The 20381-nt window shown below is 38.0% G+C and overlaps 1 protein-coding gene across 1 annotated transcript in view; it reads right to left on the bottom strand.

The window, feature by feature from the left end:
- Positions 1-16494: 16494 nt before the first annotated feature.
- Positions 16495-20381, bottom strand: part of LOC146451091 (uncharacterized) — a 3945-nt gene continuing 58 nt past the window's right edge. The window contains 5 exon segments of the mRNA XM_085099589.1: positions 16495-16662; positions 17015-17706; positions 17709-17745; positions 18859-18997; positions 20156-20381. The exon segment at positions 20156-20381 is cut by the window's right edge and continues 58 nt beyond it. Coding sequence (XP_084955715.1) covers positions 16495-16662; positions 17015-17706; positions 17709-17745; positions 18859-18997; positions 20156-20381 — 1262 coding nt within the window.

Below are 20381 nucleotides of genomic sequence, written 5' to 3'. Positions count from 1 at the left end.
CTCAACCGTTGCCTACAACTACCTGCACCATACAAACGACTTATTGACAACAACAACGAAACAAACAAACAATAGACATTTTACTAACAATAGACCCACGGACTTTTTGACTAACAAAAGACGGATCGAAACGCACCAATCACTTTTTACAGTCTTCACAGCCAATAACATCACGGCTTACTGACAAACGACCAATAACATCTGGACTTCGTTGACCAATCAGGTTAACAGCCAGAGACGTATATACCACCTACTGACGTTCCACAATTCACTTGACTCTGAAGATGACTTCCGCTCAGGTTGTCGAAACGTCAGTCAAAGTCACCACAAACAGTCCTTCTCAGGACTACACTCACCCGGATGATCATAATTTACGTACTTATGACATGACTCCTGGTTCAAACCATTTACAATAATACTAAATGTATGCAATGTCTTTGAAATTATTTATTCAAAGAAAAGTTAATAATCTGTCGATTTAAATTGCTTGCCTTTTCGGGAATCAACTCTGTTTCGTTCATTATAACATGAAAACTGTCACGGGCGTAATTCTTTACCAATTAATGCAAAGCGATTAAGATCGAGTCGTCTTTGTGAAGAAAGGGCCTCAGGAAATGAAAGCTACCAAATTAAGATAAAGAAAATTGTTGACAAATGGGTAAAAATATGGTCAATTTCGCCAGAGATGATCTTGGATATGGATTGTGGACAGTAGGGTAAGTTGAAATTTGACAATTTATGCTGTATTTGACGAAGAGACGGTTTTGGTCTCAGTCTGCATTTTATACCCAGTGTCCTGTCTGCATTTTTTACCTATTCCCCAGTCTGCAATCTGCATTTTATTCTGACCGTTTTCACAATTAGAGTTTGGTCTGGAAACATTGTTATGGGTCCCACAAGTTCTTGAAATGAAAACCGTTTGGCTGAATCGTCCTTGTTTGTAATGAGGTGATTAAACCAGAACAGCCTGCTTATTAACTTTAGTATAACACCAAGTTGCTCCTTGTTTGGTACATATAGATTGACTGATATCAAGTTATCAGCCAAAAAGTATTTTATAATTTAGTTTTAGTTAATTTCCATATGGTAACTAATTAAATCTGCATCGACTCATTGTAAACAATGAGTTAAATAATGCAGGTTCATTTCCTATACAATAAACCGATCGCATTACAAATTACTTCTTGTTTTTTTTTTTTTTTTGGTGTAACTTTAAAGCCACATTTCCACACAATCTGACTACGATCACTTTTATCTAAGAAAAGCAGTTCTAAGAAAAACAGATCAGCGATAGCTTATTGGGCTGTCAACTCTCCCGGATAATCAGGGAGTCTCCAGATTTTGAACCGTATCTCCCAGTTTTTTCAGATTTATGTCTGTAATCTCCCGGATAATTGACGAAATTCGCTATTTCTTGAGACTCCACTTTCGGACAAAAAAGTTTCTGGTACTGTTTATCCCCCCCCCCCCCCCCCCCCACCTCCACTAAACCCGTGAATTCGGCCTTCAGTTGATGCGACGCCTCTGTAAGGCGCTTTGTTTATTGCTGGCCAGGGAAGTCATTTTCTCCATATTTCAAAACGTGCGAGGTAACTACCCTGCGAGCAGCGTCTCTTCGATCTTCCTAGATCAGTGCAAGAAACTCTGCTCGCAGGATAGTGATTGACAGCCCTGTGGGTATTATTTAAAAATTACCGTGCGGCGATTGTTCTATGTTGATGACAGTTTCCATATAATCGCCGCTATATATACGATCAATACATTCATACATTGTACTTTATTACTCAGCCAGATACTCAGGCATTTTTGTGGCAATCAGACATTCAATGAGCGGGATTTAAGAAAATATTGTTCAGCTCCGATGGTTTAAAGAGCGAGATATAGAGTCGAGTGTAATGTTTCGTGATGTTGACTTAATCCGCCTCCTATATTTCATATGTAGCACGCTTGTTTCGCCCCATAGCTTTTAGAACGACGTAGCGTGCTTGTTTCGCCTTATGGCTGAAAGAACGACTAATGTTACAAGTGCAGCGCGCTTGTTTCGCCTCATGGCTAAAAGAACGACTAATATTACATGCGCAGTGCGCTTGTTTTGTATGACTTAAAGAACGACTAATGTTTCAAGTATAGTGCGGTTGGTTTTCCTCATGGCTTAAAGTACGACTAATATTACATGTGTAGCGTGCTTGCTTCGGTTCATGGATTAAAGAACGACTAATATTACATGTGTAGCGCGCTGGTTTTGTATGGCTTAAAGAACGACTAATGTTACATGGGTAGCGCGCTTGTTTTGAGATATTTCCTCTGTCTCGCGCGAACAGACTTCCGGGAGTCCGATTGACTCTTGTCAAGACGAACAGTCTCCATCGGATCCGATGGAGTCTGTTTGCCAGCTTTTCAATCCCCCGCTCGCTCCTGTTAACCCCTTACTTCCAGTACCACTGACGCCTTGCACTCATTTCCGGCTCCGGTCGCGATCGGACTCGATCCGCCTGGGAGTGAAGTTAACCGGACTAAGGTCGAGTGTATTAGACATGAGTGGCTCGTGTCGTCATGTTGGGTTCAAGTTCATTTTCGCTTGTGTATCTAACGATCACGTACGTGAAAGTGGCGGTAATAAATTCTAAACCTCTATGCACAAGTCAAATATAAAAACATCTAAACACATTTTGTACGTGATCATGTATATTTGCATAATTTGCTAATTCGAAAAATCACCAAAGATATCAACAAAACACGAACTGATGTTGCTTTCATGTATCTTATGGATGAAATGATAATGGCAATGGCTCTCACATCAGTATTTAAATTGGCCAGTACTAAATATATTCTAAGTTTTCTACAGTGAGCAATAGAGAGGCCGACTTCAAAAAGATTACAAGCTCCGTCGTCTCGCGTGCGATCGCTCGCCGCTTGAGACACTTCACTTTTCTCCTCCGTTGCCCGCTCTGTTGTTTGTTCTAGGCTTCGCTTCCGCGACTTTGAGTCTTTACTTAGCTCTCCCCCCCACTAAACGACACAAAGGATCGAAGCGATTCCATCTCGGAAGCCGGTTTCAGAAGAAAAACCTATTTCGAGACAGAGTTTGTTTACGAACTTTATCCTAATCTTTTCGGAAATATCTCGAAAGGATAAGATTTTACCAGCCGATAAATGAATTTCCGATCTCAAAATAGAATAGACGGATAACTTAACTTTCTAAAGTCTTCTCCTGTAGCCATATTCAATGGATTTATTTTGAACAAAATAATTCGACCTAAAACAGCTTTTCCGCCGACTCGTCACGTCGATCGGCACTGGAAAAATTGAAAATTTACAAAGGCTGTAAATAATGATTTACATCATGTGAATGATAATTTACATGTTTGTGTTTTGTAAAACAAAATTTACATGAAATTTACAGTCACGTTACAAAATGTAAATCTACTGCAAATAGCAATTTACAGAGTAGCTTTTCGGGATGATATTTTAAAAACCATGTAAAATACGTGTAAATTATACCAACAGAATTTACAGTATCTGCGAGCGTAAGTTACTTGTAAATCCTGGTAATAAATCATGTAAATAGTTTGTAAATTGTAGATCCTGTAAATATTCTGAAAATTCAAAGGGAGACTGCTAGGCAGACTTTGTAAATGTCCTGTAAATTCAAAAAGGGAGACTGCTCAGACCCTGTAAATATGCTGTAAATTCAAAAAGGGAGACTGCTCAGACCCTGTAAATATGCTGTAAATTCAAAAAAGAAGGTAGACTGCTCAGACCCTGTAAATATACTTTAAATTAAAAAAAGGTAGACTGCTCGGACCCTGTAAATATGCTGTAAATTCAAAAAGGGACCCTGTAAATATCCTTTAAATTCAAAAAGGGACCCTGTAAATATCCTGTAAATTCAAGAGGGGAGCTAGACTGCTAGAACCCTGTAAATATGCTGTAAATTCAGAAAGGGAGCTAGACTGCTAGGACCCTGTAAATATCCTGTAAATTCAAAAAGGGAGCTAGACTGCTCAGACCCTGTAAATATATCGCTAACTTGTGAGGAGAAATTAGATGCTGGTCACTGTTGGGGCCTAATGGGTTAAAAGAAAAGGTATTATTATTTTCCTTGTGTGATTAACTAAGACTAAAGAGACAAACAGCATTTTATGTAAGTGATTTATATTCCACTGATATCACTGGACGAAAAAAAATGGATTTCCTTAGGTTTGCCAGTGAAACAAATGTATAGCAAATTTTTGGCTCTAAACTTAATTTGAATTTGCGTTGGTTGGCAAAGATGATGTAAACACATTTATTTTCTCCTCAACAATTTATTTGCAAATGTATAGCAAATATAACATTTGCTTTAAATTTATCTTGTTTTTGCTACTATGGTAAATTTGAACCTTTAACGTAGATTTACCAAGTTTTTTTTTTTTATCATTCAAAATTAGATATTTACTTGTAGCGTAAATTCAAGGGGAAGTATCACGAAAATTTGCTGTCATTTCAAAACCCAAAAAATGTTTGACTGTCAGCAGAAACAACGAAATAATTGTCAAGTTTGTTAAAAATTATCACCCCAGTGCAATAAACTGTCGATTAGTGTCTCTGGCCAGAGACAGAGTAGGCCGGTTTGGGTTGAAACTTGAAAAATATTAGGCTAATGTTTTTCAAGTTCTCGCATTTTTGTTTCCAAAATACGCTAGAACAGATCACAAGTTGTTTCTTTCAAGAATTTTAGTTGATTTCGTTCGTCTCGTCATTCTAGAATTATTTGGCAGGTGATTGAAGGTCTTATTTCATCATTTTTAACAAAAGATACCAAAAATCCCATGATACTTCCCCTTTCAGTGAAAAAATAGTGAAAAAAACAAGATTGAACGGATGCTTGACAACATTTACTTTAGTAAAAATATGTACCTTTGCGTTAAATTTATTCGGATTTACCAAATAAGGAAAACTCTAAATTTGCTGTGAATTTACTCAAGAGTCAAACACAAAAAGTTGCACCGATTTTACACAGATTTGCTCAGAGACAAATATATCCAGGTGAGACCATATAGGCTGGTGACAAATTTGAGGTTTGATGTAACATAGGCCCCAGATTATCAAAAGCTTTATTTTGTTTCTCTCAGACAGCCTTAATTTGACGTACAATTTTGCTAAGCATTTACTCTTTGTCCAAAACTGCTTCGATTACTACAGTCGAACCTGTATTAAGCAGCCCTGTATTAAGCGGTCACCTTCTATTAAGCGGTCAGTTGTCAAAGTCCCGAAAATTACTTCCCTTAATTACTGTAATTTTGACCTCTATTAAGCGGTCGCGGTCACCCTTTGCTAAGTCCTGAAGAGCTGTTTCTATTTTCTTAACCTGTATTAAACGGCCACTTTGGAAAATTGTCTGGCTGAGTGGCACTGGGTCTGAATACATGCGCAACAGAAGTTCTTCCCGGTGTTTTCTTTGGTTCAGTAAACTTTTGGCGCTCGTTTTATAAACGGTTTTGAAGCTTGTTCGTATGTGATGCTCTATTTCAAGAGATATTCTGCACGGTAAAAGGAAAGTTCCCTTCCCGTAAAGCCTTCCTTATTTCCAAAGCATTGGTGTGGAGTCTTACAGCAGATCGATACGCCAGTTTAAACCAGTCAAGACAAGTCTTTAAAAAGCGTCGTTGTTCAATACAAGGTAAGCTTCAATGTGTTACATGTTCATGTATGGATAGTCATTCATGTGATCCCTAGATGAGTTCTTTCTTTTCTGATGCTACACTTCGTACGTATATGTGCGAAAATACAAACACATGAGTATCGCCACCGCTATTATAGTAACGAAATATAAACATTAACATGTGCACGCGTATAATATACGAAAGTAAAGCAGGGAACAGTACATGCATGATCTGTAGAAGTTGTGCCAGTCGACTTTGTGTCGAAGTTGTGTCTTCCACTTTTCATACATACACTAGGGAATTAATTTGCCTGCATTTAATTTAACTGGTACACTGGAACATTCATTTGCCTGTGTTTAATTTAACCAATAAACTGGGGCATTAATTTGCCTGTGTTGAATTTAACCGCTACCATGCTGAGTGACTACATTTAATAGTTTTCACGAAAATAATTTAGCAATTACAGTGCGCTTAAACACTAATTAATTGTGAGATCTTAATTTGGTGCAAATTGTGAGTGGTGGCCTTTGCCCGATCTTTAAACTTTATGGACAATGCTGAGTTACCGCAACTAATATTTTTGAACCAAATTGCAGGAAGTATTTTTTCACAAAAATAATTCAGCAATTACTTGAACACTTTAATTGTGAGATCTTAATTTAGTGCATATTGTGAGTGGTGGCCTTTGCCCAATCTTTAAACTTAATGGACCATGATGAGTGACCACAAAAACCCAGAGGAAGGTTGAAAAGAAGGCACACAACTTACTTAACAAAACACTTAGTGACCTGAACGAAAACTACAACAACTTCTTTAAAACGTTGTGGTGAGCAATAACTCAATACCTATCCACTTCAAACTGTCACCACACAAAGGGGACAAACAACAAAAAAGGTAAAATCACTAAAAAAATATGAAAAAGTGGTACTGTTCAAAATTCCAATTCAACCTGGAAACAGTGGACGAATAGTAACTCTGTGGATGTGCCACTGAAATTTCCATTTATTTGTTCAACATTTATTCTAGCTGTTCCATTTGTTATTGGAGTTAAAAGGTGCATGGAGCAATAAACAAAAACAAGAGGCCAGGTAAACAAAACAAAAACCATTTCGCGATATAATTAGGAATAAATGTGGTAGTGCTTTTAAAAATACACAGTATTTTTTTATCACTTTCAGAAAGCTTTTACTGGCTCTAACCTAACCTAGCCCCTGGGACTAAGCTGGTTCTAACCCTCTGATGCTATGGGTTTTGGGCATCCATCATTCAGTTCAATGAAAAATAAAAAAAATAAAAATTCAATAACCACAACATCAGTTCAGTGACCATAAAGTTAATGTAAGAATAACTATAAGTGAAGTGGTTTTTTTTTTGCTTATTTCAGGGACATGTAGGCGGAGAGGGGAGGAGAGAGGGTGTTATGGGGTGTGATCCATAGTTAGAGCGGGTAGTACAATGAAAGTTCAATAGTTCAATGATGCCTGTTTTAAGAAAATAGAAATCCCAGATCATGTATCAACAGGTCAGAAAATACTTTTTAATTACAAAAAAAAAAATGCTCTTTCAGTTTTTTTTAAAACCCCTCTCATCCCATTTCAGCCAAATAATACCTGAAACAGAAGATGAAAATGGTAGGGACAGCGACAACTCTGATGTGGAACAAGCCAGATTGAGAGTTCTCTGCACCCGACCCATTTCCTTGGGGGAGCAAAAACCTCAATGACCTGATGACTAGCCTAGATAGGAACGTAGCCCAAAGACAGACCCAGAGGAGTGCCAGGATGATGATGCAAAGGACTGAGGACTGGCCCGAACTCCTCTCATCAAGCACCCTTGAATGCACCAACATTAACCTGGGTCTATGCTAAGACTTTTGAACAACTTAATGCTGAGAAATGCTTAAAACTTTTACATGGGCTGCATCCAATTTAATAAAAAAAAATAAGTTAAAACTTCTGCATGCATTTCAGTACTAAAGAGTAAAGCAAACTTCTACAACCAGTCAAACAAATCAAGCAACAACTGGGGGAAATGGCACTAAGGAGGAATCCTTCGTTAAATTTAATGTCATTTGGGACTTTGCAATCTAGTGGCAATCCAATGGCAGGATTATTGTCAAGAGAATTAAATCCACAACAGATAGCATTTTATCTATCTTTTACACTTTTAAAGAACTACAATTCCATACATGTTTCTTGGTCTATTTGAAGTAAGCTATTTATAATATATTTTATTGTTATTTTTATGGGATAAATTTCAAAATTTTAATGACCGGATCTCGCCAAGAGAATAACATCTCTATTTTGTTGTCATTGTACTGTAATAATTTTATTATTGTGATGAGATTAAATGATTTCAAAGTAATTTATATACAGTATTGTCCAGTAAAGTAACATGAATATTAAAATTCAAAGAGGTTGTAGTTTTTGCTTTGTTTTATTTTGTACATGTAAGTGTCTGTTATTGCATTAATGGCAATATTGTTAACTTTACTGTTCCAAATGATGTACATCTTTTCTTATTTACATGTAATTTGTATGATATGAGCAGTCACAAACAAAAAAGCTCAACCATATAGCAAGCACCTATATCTAAGGTGAAGAGCAGGAGCCAGTTGCCTCTTTACAGCATTTCACGTTTGGCATCTGAGCAGTCTCCTTTTTTGAATTTACAGCATATTTACAGGGTCTGAGCAGTCTCCTTTTTTGAATTTACAGCATATTTACAGGGTCTGAGCAGTCTCCTTTTTTGAATTTACAGCATATTTACAGTGTCTGAGCAGTCTAGCTCCTGTTTTGAATTTACAACATTTTTGTAGGGTCCTTTTTTGAATTTACAGGATATTTACAGGGTCCTATCAGGCTAGCTCCCTTTTCAAATTTACAGCATATTCACAGGGTCCCTTTTTGAATTGACAGGATATTTACAGGGTCCCTTTTTGAATTAACAGGATGTTTACAGGGTTCTAGCAGTCTAGCTCCCCTTTCGAATTAAAGCATATTTACAGTCTCCCTTATTGAACTTACAGCATATTTACAGGGTCCCTTTTTGAATTTACAGCATATTTACAGGGTCTGAGCAGTCTCCCTTATTGAATTTACAGGATATTTACGTGGTGTGAACAGTCTCCCTTTTTGAATTTACGTCATATTTACAGGATATTTACAGGGTCTGAGCAGTCTCCCTTTTTGAATTTACAGGATATTTACAGGTTTTGAGCAGTCTTCTCTTTTGAATTTACGGCACATTTACATAGTCGCTGTTTTTTTTATCACCAAAATTTACAGGGTATTTCATGGAATTTATATGTTTCAGTCATGAAATTTACATGAGTTTTACAGTTTCTTCCCAAACCCTGTAAATGGGTAAAAACTATGTAAATTGTAGTTTACAGTATCTTTTGGATAATTGACATGATTTTGACATGATTTTTACATGGATGCAACTTTTCAATTTTTCCAGTGGCACTGGATTTATCTCGTTACATGACAGCCTTAAACACGATGCGATCCTATAAGATTAGGCTGAACAGTTCAGACTGTCAATCAAAAATCCCCAACGCGCGTATCGGATTGGTTGATCACCAAAGGTCTTATTTTAGCACGTTCAAGTTCCCGCAACTTCGATTCGAAAGGACGTACGTGGTTAGACACGGTCTGCAAAGCATGCTGTGGCGAGTTGTCGGTTCCAGCTCAGTTGAAACAAACCCTCGTGCTGTGCGGAACTCAAGGAATGACGAATTTTCACTTCAAAAAGGCAGAAAATCAGTTAATTCGGCAATTTATTCAATACGTTTTCCCGATTACCGTTAGCGCACATCGACTGACTAATTGAACGCTCAAAACGTTGGTCTTACATCGCGATCCTAGCGATCGATCGATCGAAAGCCGGTACAGCCGAAACTGCTCACTCTCCTCCATATAATTACCACTTCCTTACAATTGCAAAACCAATCCCGTCGTCCTTCTATGAAATCGTACCTTTTGAATTATAATGTACGATCACGGCTCGAAAATCTGGTATTGAAGTATTCAGAGTTCATAGCTACCGGAATACTATTCTGGTGGTAATAGCCGAATATTATAATACGAAATGAAGTAAACAAGGATTGTAGGAAAAATGAAGATTTTCACAGCCTTGCTGGATAGGAATTTTGTTTTATCATTCTGTATAGTGGTTGCCAATGAGACTGGGACATGGAAAAAAGCTCTCATACAAGTTCAGCTTGCAAGAGTCATAGATTTTAGCCGCACAGGAGTACTAAATATATGTTTGATATAATAAGTTCTTCAATAATTGTTTGATTACATTACGTGTTGCATGAAGGAAATGAAAACATCAAATTGATTTTGAATGAAATAAGTCAAAAAAACCTTGTAAACAACGCAAAATACTCTACCTTCCTTTGCTGGGCAGACCCTTATTTTGTACGAAAGACTGTGTACTGGATCAAGATGAGGGGCCCTGGGTGCATGCTCCCTCTTTTATATATTTTTTTATATATTTAAAAGAAAATAAGGCCTTTTAATACAAACATCAATACACAAACAATGTTATGGAGATTATGTTTATTAGTACCCTCAAACATAGAGAGTGTGAAAGCCAAATAGTAAGGTGCTAAAAATTGATTACTCGTTTCCATAGTCTAACAAACTATGATAGCAGACAATATAAAAATATTAACTTCACAAAAATTTTGCCACCCCCCTACCCTTCCTATTACTACAGTGGTTAAGCCTCTCTTTGATCTTGGAAGATTTTTAGTTCAGTATAACAAATTTAATCAAATCTATCAAATCTATGTTTTTATTTTATTTTAATAATAACAATCATATTAATAATAAAAACTGCTGCACATATTGCACATGTAATTAATCACCTGGCAAAGGGGCACAGCATTAAAGTCACACCAGATGTCCTCCTCTCCTTTACATGCACTTGTCACTTTAAATCTACAACATATGATCAAATAATTATGTAATTGGATTGGAGGAATACTGAAATACAAATTGAGGGCACCTCTGCTCACAAGGCATCCCCCCACTCATAAACTAAGGGCCTGTTTACATCGAAGTGTATCTTGTACACCAATGTGAAGGTGGACAGAGCATACCAGAGATTTCAGCCACTGACAAAAGTCAATTACAATTGAGATCAAACTTGGTAAAGCGGCACAGTATTATAGTCACACCAGATGTCCCCCTCTCCTTTACATGTACTTGTCACTTTAAATCTACAACATAACCAATAATTATGTAATTGGATTGGAGAAATATTGAAATACAAATTGAACGGAACTTTACTCACAAGGCATGCCCTTCACTCGTAAACCAGGGGCCTGTTTACATCGAAGTGTATCTTGTACACCAATGTGAAGGTGGATGACTCTAATGACTATAACAATGGATAACTATAATGCAACATGTGCAATTTCAATGAAGTACACATCAGATCATTTAAGATCCATGTATTTCTTGACACCAGTGAGGCACTGGAGTGAAAAGGATTTTTAGTTGTGACATCAATTTTTTTTACAAAGTTTATGTTTGAAGCTGTCAAAGATTTATTTTGTCAGCATGTGTACATCCTCCATTTGAAATTCCAAGGAGTGTGTAAGAAATTGCACAAGAGTTTGCAATTAAAGTTCTTACAATGTACCTGAACTTGAATGAAAATTTTTTTATTATTGTTGTTTAGTAGTCCATGAGCCAAGGCCTGAAAAAGTGATTTTCGTTGCTTCCCCCACGGGACAAGGTAATTTTGGTATCAAATTAAAGCTTGGGGACTGTATTTTACAAATCTACTTGTTGCCAATTATGTAACTTGTGCTTAAGCGAGATATGTGACCATTTCCATGTGAGTGGTGGGCTGGGGGGATTTGCTCCTTGTGAATTTCATACAACATAAAATGATTCATAATTCTGCTCAAACTCAACCAATTTTATTCAAATTTTCCGTGTAAACATCTTACACCATCCCCAACAATTTTTAGTATGTGTCATGCATTTTCATGTTTCCATGAAAACGGTTTTCATGGAGATCATTGACGAAATGCAGATTTTTACTTTCTGGTCAACTGATATAGAAAACTTCGATGAATTAGCAGATGTCTTCACATTTAAGTCAAAACATTCCCATTATGCCGAGAATACACCATCATTAGACTCTCTTGAATTGAGAAACTTTCATCATTATCTTTTCGATAGGATTTAAAGGTACAGGGCATCCATTGTTAAGACGTATGGGGTAGTAAGGAAGCATTATTTTGCAGAAACTGTGAAATTCATATCCCTCCAATCACTGGTCAATATCTCACCAAATATGCGTCGGTTATGTACCACACTTAAAATAACAACTTGGACACCTCAGAATTAGCTGTCTTGTTGTCATGGCAACGGTTTCTAGAGATGTCTAAATACCCCATGAAGTTGCTTTTAAGGTATATTTTCTAAAGTAAAACTACTCCGAACATTACATAACCACTTCCAACTTGCTAAAGATCTCACATTTCAGTAAACAATCCTGACATGTAAGATTCTTGCGTCATAAAACAATCTTGCTTAGCATCCAGGAACTTGTAAATGTCATTATCAATACTTGTGAAATAAATCATTCAGCACTAAATTGCATCAATTGCCGTAAGCAAGAATAGCAGTTACAGCAGTGTGTTAAAGTAACTTGGGTTGAACCACATGAATTTCAAAAAAGCTAAACGAATATTAATACTCATGCACATCTTCCTAGATGTTCTTATCTTCATCTTCGTCTTCATCTTCCTGTTCCAAAGAACCCCTTGCACCGGCCTCAGTGCATGGAAGGCGCACGACTACTTCCAACTTGCTAAAGATCTCATGTTTCAGTGAACAGTTTCACATGTAATATTCTTTCGTCATAAAAGAATCATTCTTAATTGACAACAGTGAATTTGCGAATCTCATCAATACCTCTTTTGAATGTCTATTGAGTTCTCAAGTCTGTTATGGCATATGTTATCAACAACAACAACAATAATAATTATAATAATAATAATAATGATAGTAATAATAATAATAATAATAATAATAATAATAATAATAATAATAATAATAATAATCTGATCAATGTAAACATCGATACCATGAACAGGAGATACCAGAGGTTATCCCTATCGAGGGTATCCCCTTTTAAATCAAAGCAATTTTATTAATCAACTGAACTAAACACAACACAAATCAAATCAAGTCAAATGTTAGTTTTTGAGGAGAGGGGAAAACCGGAGTAACCGGAGAAAAACCTCTCGGAGCAGAATAGAGAACCAACAAACTCAGCCCACTTATGAGGCCGAGCTGGTTTACTAGAAGGAAGGCACTACACTCAGGCCATGCATAGACATAAGGTAAGGAAATAGCTTTATTCAAGCCTATGGGTTTGGGGAATTTAAGGAATGTGGGGGAAGAGAGAACGAAAAGAGGGATTCTCGAGGTTGCAGCAACCGGAGAAATAGCAACAAAAATTGCAACACTGTGCAATAGTTTTCAAGAGAACAGGCACGTTACGGTGGGAACCACAACTGACGGGAGAGAAAGCGGCAGTACAAGATGCGAGAAGTTCTGATCCCTTTGACACCCCCCACCCCCACTCAATTTTCTGCATAGAAGAATTTTCTATGATTCACTGAGTGAATAATAAAAAAAAAATCTTTGAGCTTTTATTAAGATCGTCTTTGAAATAATGCATCTTTTGCAGTGACTGGGGTTTGGCAAGTGGCGCCAGAAGCATGACCGGGCAGAGCTAAGCTATTAATACTTTATTGTCAATTTATTTGCGAATGCAGGATTCATACGTGGAGCCGGTCAGAGTTAAGCTATAAATGCTTTACTATCAATTTAACTGCGGGAGTCGTACGTGGAGTCGGACCGGCCCGTCAACGCTGGATGTGCGCTAAGCCACAAAACAATGGAGATACAAGCATGAACAGCATGAACCCACGAGTAACCAAAACACGGGTCCTATATATGTCTTCACAGATAACATGTGTTAAACGCTGCCTGAAATCTTGCAGTTAATCCGAGCTGATAAATCTAAACAAATGCCACAGAACTAGCATAGAAAATTGCACACCGACTACGATATATATGATTTCTCACAAGTCGACTGCACAGACGAAAACACTATGGGCAACGCTTGATAAATCAACAACAGGAAAGAAAATAGAAAATAGATGTAGGCCTATAACTGCTCGTTTCATCAGCCGTGAAGACAGGAATCAAACCTGGCCAAACACTCTGATAACTACCCTGATGCGTACATAACCGAAGATTTCGCGAAAGCAATCCAGGATGAAAGGAAAGTTTTGATTAAAGTGATGATGAAGGCGAGAGAAAACGAACCACATTCAAACGCAAAAGTTGTTGGACGCTATCTTTTCATTAACAACGAAAAATATGACTATAAAAAAACATCCCAAGCTACTTAAAATATAATTTTTCCGACCTTTTCCTCGTTAGTTGTGTAATAATTGAAAAAAAAAACCATCATAAGCAAATTTTCCCTTAAAGACTAACGAGCTCATTCAGGCTATCAACTATCAATCCTGCTGGGACTCAAATCCATAATGAATTATTTTTATGTGTTTTACTTGTCACTCGTTTGCGTGTATTTTGCTTGTGTAAAACTACAAACATCACGTTTCGTTATAATAACTAAAACAACTATAGTTCGATTTTATTACAGGCAGTAATGTTTTTTCTGTTTAGCCTATGGATTTAAAAATATGTCCCTTTGATGTGAGAGGACTTGGAGACAAGTTAAAAAGAAGAGAAATGTTTAACTGGCTAAGGAGGAAAAATCATTCTATTTTTTTTTTGCTTCAAGAAGTGCACTGCTCGGAGAACACAATGTCGTTATGGTCTGCCGAATGGGGATACAAAACACTTTTTAGCTGCTGCACCAGCGCTAAAGGAGGAGTCGCAATTCTGTTTAATAATAACTTTGATCGTTAACTCCTACGGGCATATTTGGATCCCAACGGCAGATTTATCATCTGCGATGTTGCAGCAGAAAAAAAAAAATGCATGACCATAGCCACGCTCTACGCACCCAATAATGACGATCCAAATTTCTTTCTGAACTTTTTTTGAATTTAAGAACGTTTTGCTGTAAGGACCGACTAAGCGTATACAAAATAGAAAAAAAAAAAAAAAACGATTTCCCCAAAATTTGCCAGAATAAAAGGGCTTGGTGAACTACTTTTAAAACTATAAGTTTCGTTTAGTTTTGAGCTTCATTTATTTTGGGGGAATTTTTTTAAAATTTTCCCCATGGAGGCCGGATAAAATCGCGCCGAAGTAGGCACTTTTGCAGAAGCTCCGTTTTATACAATTGGCCTTTTCGAGAAAAGATTACCTCAGCAAAAGAAACAATTTTATTCCCTTAGATGACTAGCGGTGTCAAATTTAAATAAAACGTTAATATGAATTTTTGACCAATTTTTTAAGTTGTGCCTTTTTACCGGTGATTATAACAACCTGATTTTGGCTAAGTTCAAGGACAAAAAGGGGCTTTTTGGTACATCGCTTTGCCCCACGAAACTACACTCCGGGAAAACATAATCATTCCAACTAAACATTCATTGAATAAAAAAATGGGGTAAATTAAAGTGCGAGTTTTCAGAGCGTTTTCAAAACATGTCACTTTAGCAATTAAGAGCGACCTTTGACCTTTCATACCGATGCACATGTTAACGATTAACAAAATAAAGCCACAGGAATCCCACTTTATAAATGCACAATACGGGGAACGCACAGCTCTTTATTTATATAACAGTGTTTTGTTTTGCACTGTCCTGTCGATTGAGAATGAGCTACCTTTAATGATAAACTTTGCAATTTGTCAGTTCTCATTAACATTTTAAAAAGAAACTGCGATACAAATGGAACAGTACAGGCTAATTCTACATTGTGGTAACCATTTTTTGTTTCTTGTGATCTTACCACAACGATGTCTTAAGTGAAAAAAAGATACAGAAATAGAAGTAAATTTCTTGCATCACAAACAAGTAATAATTATAATGAAACAAAAAGCTTCAAGTAAAACTATATGGGAATACGGTGACTGTCTAAGGTGAGTAGTCAGACTGAGGTGCCACAACTACTACACCCGTTTACAACATCTCTCAATACGGAAAAGGTACTCTGCTTTGCGCCTTGGGTGGAACCCGTCTGTAGACGCCCCAAAAAAGTCGCAGATACTCTTAAGCATGGCTAAGCTGAGTGTTTTCATGCTGCCTTTTTTATTCAACTCGCACAGGTTCAGGTTGTCGTACGCAATAGGGTGTTGTAACTGTACTTCATCAAGCACAGCCTGACGGCTTTCGTGGTATTCTTGTTCCTCCTGTGCAGATCTAATATCTGAATCGCTAACCTCTAACCTCCACAGCGTGACGCAACTTAGATGCCAATCGTGAAAAGAAAGACTGTACCTGTTGTGTGGTTAGGAACTCACCACTCGTAAACAGCCTCGAACCATCTGCTTTTTTTGCAAAACGCATATCTCTCGCCACTTGCTCAGGGCTCTGCTTGTGACCTGTTTGCTGCCCAATGTTGAATTTTTCCTCCAGGTACTTTCTTTGTGCTTCACTAAACCGCGCGGACTTCTTTGTGGTTTTTGACGCCCAATCCTCTGGTAAGCTGACACCATCCATCTTCTGCGTTTCTCTTGCTGCAAATGCTCTTGCGCTGCTGTCACCGTCCTGAAGGAGGGTGTGGTATGTTATTTTGGCCTTGTCCAGCAAAGTCTCTTTTTCAGGAATCATCTCGCGTTTGTCAAAGGACATATGCTTTTCGAGACTTGAGTATCTCTCATATACTTTTTACGCAACCTTCGTTTGGACAGGAGAATAGAGTAGAAGCGTCTTTCGCCACTTCCACTGCCACTGTTTCATCAGGTCTTGGCTTCTTTGAGGTTTCTTTAGATGCACATACGAAGTCACCAGGGGAAAATGGGCAGTCAAACTTGCATCTTTGCAAAACATCAGCAACTAAAAAGGCAAAAATAAAATTAGTAGTTTTTTTTTGTATTTTTTGTTGAAGTAAAGCGTAAGGCTTCTTTAGGGTTGTTAACGTATTATGTACGTAAGTGGTGATTAGAAGGCTAATGGTGGCCAACTGGTCTGTCTTCGGTCAGTTGCAACTTTTAATCATTTTATGTTTTTTATAATGTTTGTTTCCTGTTATTATTATTATTATTATTATTATTATTATTATTATTATTATTATTATTATTATTATTATTATTCGGGCTATAATGAGTTAAATTAGTGTTCCAGTTTGATTAACGTGCGCGCCGTGTATTCGGAGGGGGGGGGGGGGGGAGAGAAATAGTAACAATACTGATAATTTCATTACTATTCTACACAGCTCTTCGAAATCCTTTGCACCATCTGAAGCAATGTAATCGAGTCCCTGTAGGGACGTCCTCACAGAGGCCGTACAGGCAGTCAGGACTCTTAACATTGTTGCTGGACTGAATGGAGTGAATTTTGTTTCCTCGCAATAAGATTGGTACTGCTTTACTAGCCTGTTAGAAATCATCGTCCTTATGACATTTGGAGTTTCTAGAATCTTCCCTGAAGAGAGGCGGAGGTGTCGCTGCCCAAAGGTAAGATCCTGGATCACGTGCGGGCTAGTTATGTAAGTCAAAAAATGATCTAGCTGTTTACTTTCAACTCTCATCCTTAGGCTTTTTGGTCGGGTTGGTAAGGTACCACGCCCATGTTGTAGAGAGTTCTGTGTCGCCATTTTGAACCGGTATTGGGTGAGTCCCGGAATATAGTACTGGATACGCTTAAACGTTATTAGGTCTCCCATGATTGACAATATCTGGCGCCTTGTTTCCCAATTAGATGCATTTCGGTAGGACTCGGCCAGTGCCTTGAGATATTTTCGGTCTTCTTGTTCGCCGATACCTAGTTCCTTCTCGACTGAGCCAGATTTTCTAACGGCCTCCCAAAGATAGCCTGCGTCTCCTGGGGCGGTAACATTAAGACCAGCGACAATAACAGACTAAGCCTTTGATACATGCTTGCCCTAGTACGTTCACCGGCCTCCTCCCATCGCTTTTTCTAACATATCACGAGAACATGCACCCAACGACTGTTTTCTCTCAGATCCCTTGAAACGCTATTTTAGGCTATTTAGTGTGCCTTTAAAGCTCTGTAGGTTCATTTTAGGCTGCGCTATAATATTTTTATCTGTTTGGTCATTCTAGGGGAACTTCAATCTTTTCTAAATTACTGGGGCATTTTTGTCCATTTCCCGAAAACCTTAGGTCTTATTTCCTTTCCGAAAATCTTAGCTGACCTTTTTTCGGTACCGAAAACACTAAAAGGCACTGAAGAAGAATACATAAATGAAGTTGCAATACACTTCAACAAAGAAACTCATGTTCTGTCTGATTTCGGTCTCGTTATTATCGAAAAAATCTGCAATTTCAGTGATAACAGTAGCCTTGACAACCACCTGCTTACAAGAGAAGCTTTTTGGAGTGCTCAACTTTGCACCCTTCAACCTCACGGGTTCAATAAAAGATCAGAGTTCAACTCTAGGAATAGAATAAGATACAATTAACACCTTGTTTTTATCACCCACAAGCATTCTCTATTTCGACTTGTTGATGACGGTTTTAGCTTTTTTAGCTTTTTTAGATATTTCTTTGCGTCAATCGTTCAAAGACCGAATCAGGGATTTTGTTACAAGGCTGAGAGTAGACCACACAATGCCGGAATTCAGGGGCTGATAATTAGGATTTTGTTATTAACAATTCAAAGGCCTTTCTTTACCAACTGACACACGCCAATACATCAACTGGACTAGCTGCCACCCACGACACACCAAAATCGCAATTCCTTACAGCTTAGCCTTAAGGCTTCGCCGCATCTGTTCCACGGAAGATTTCTTCGAAGAGCGTACAGATCAACTACACAACATCCTCATTGATCGTGGCTACAAGGACAACCTGATTAAAGATTCAGCACAGCTTTTACGAACGGATATCGAGAAAAAGCGCAACGATAGGGTGCCGCTTGTAGTCACGTATAATCCAGCTCTAGTAGACCTCCGCAGAATCATTTAAGTCCACCAGCCAATTCTTCACACGTTACAAAGATGTACTGGTGTTTTTCTCAGCCCCCAATAATTGCCTATAGGTAATGGAGGAACCTAACACAAATACTCACAAGCAAGCGACTAACACCTCTAAACAGCGCAGAATCTGAGCTAGCTAACAACCGCCCATCCCAACTTCCAATCAATACCCCAAACCCAACTGAAACTGAATGCGTAATCTGCCACAGCACCTTCAACAGTAACAAAAATCTAAAGATTCATTTTACCCACAGACACAAGCAACGTCCAGTTGATTCTAATACACGACCTTGATCCTGGCCTTGTACCAATGACTCCAGATGTGCCTGTTGTAAGAAATATGGTTTATTTACGCAAAACATCGTAAGCACTACCACCGGAGAAAGAGTATCAATTAAGGAGAACACTACATGCCAAACGTCCAACGTTGTTTATCTGGTAACCTGTGAGAAATGCAAGGAACAATATGTCGGAGAAACAGGGAACTGTATACGTTTGCGTGCAAACCAACACCGTTCGGATATTTCAACCGGTCAAAAGAACATTTCCACAGTCAGACATTTTAGGGCCTGTGGTCTTAAATATTTTACATTAACTGTGCTAGAGGGGGTGCGGAATAGTAACGTTGCAATCAGAAGAGCTAGAGAAAGCTTTTGGATTAACAAATTGAAACCCGCGATAAATAATTTAGTGTAATCATGTTAAGTCCCTTATAGTTGTCATTTTGTATGATTACCGTGACCTACTCTTAATTTACGCGGGCGCGCGTGCCTTTAATTTAGTTGAGCCTAACAAGTTATCGTTATTTCGTCATAGTTAACCGTTTATTGTAAGTACATTATTTGAATTCATGTTGACCTAACCGTTACCGTTATTGTCAGACTGGTGTACGCTCCTGAGGAAGGCAACGACGGCCGAAACTTAGAGCAAATACAGCTAAAGAGCTATACAAAGTTGGTTTCTTGACTTTCACAATTAGTTTATATATACAAAAAAAAAAACCTGTATAGTCATAAAGAAATGAAAATTCCTTAGTTGGTTGCCGACACCAACAAAATAAGGCTAGACAAAAGGAAACATGAAAAAAAAAAGATTCAAACGTGGCCTAAAATCATTGTCATTGGATGACGTAGCCATCATTATTAGTGGATAATGCAGTCAACCTTCTGTCAAGTCACAACTTTAAATGTCCGGGCAATATTGAGCGTGCCTGACAGCACCGCTTTTTGCATTCCTTTCAGCACCTCTTTACTTCTGATACCCACAATCTCTTATATTGTAGTGTCCATTTCCATTGACCAATCCCCAATGGCATCAAGGATGATGTTGTGTTGTTTTAGTTTGTAACCAGGAAACTGCTGTTTTAATTCCCAACGTAGGGGGGAATACTTGACAGTCTTCTCTTTGTTCTTCTTCTCTCTGTTGCTGACCCACTGGCAACTCATTTCAAAGGTAACGTCACGCTTGGTCTTGTTGTTGACGATTTGAGCGTCAACTTTGCTGCATCTCACTTCTTTATGATTTGCAAAAACTAGCACATCCCCATACGCTTGTACATCACCCGCCTCGTATACAAGCTTTTGCTTGGCCGGATAGTAGCAGAGTGGAAATTCAT

Source organism: Pavona decussata, unplaced genomic scaffold (genome assembly GCF_977016875.1).
Source record: "Pavona decussata unplaced genomic scaffold, jaPavDecu1.1 SCAFFOLD_402, whole genome shotgun sequence".
Lineage (NCBI taxonomy): Eukaryota > Metazoa > Cnidaria > Anthozoa > Scleractinia > Agariciidae > Pavona > Pavona decussata.
This window is presented reverse-complemented; position numbering and strand designations above follow the sequence as displayed.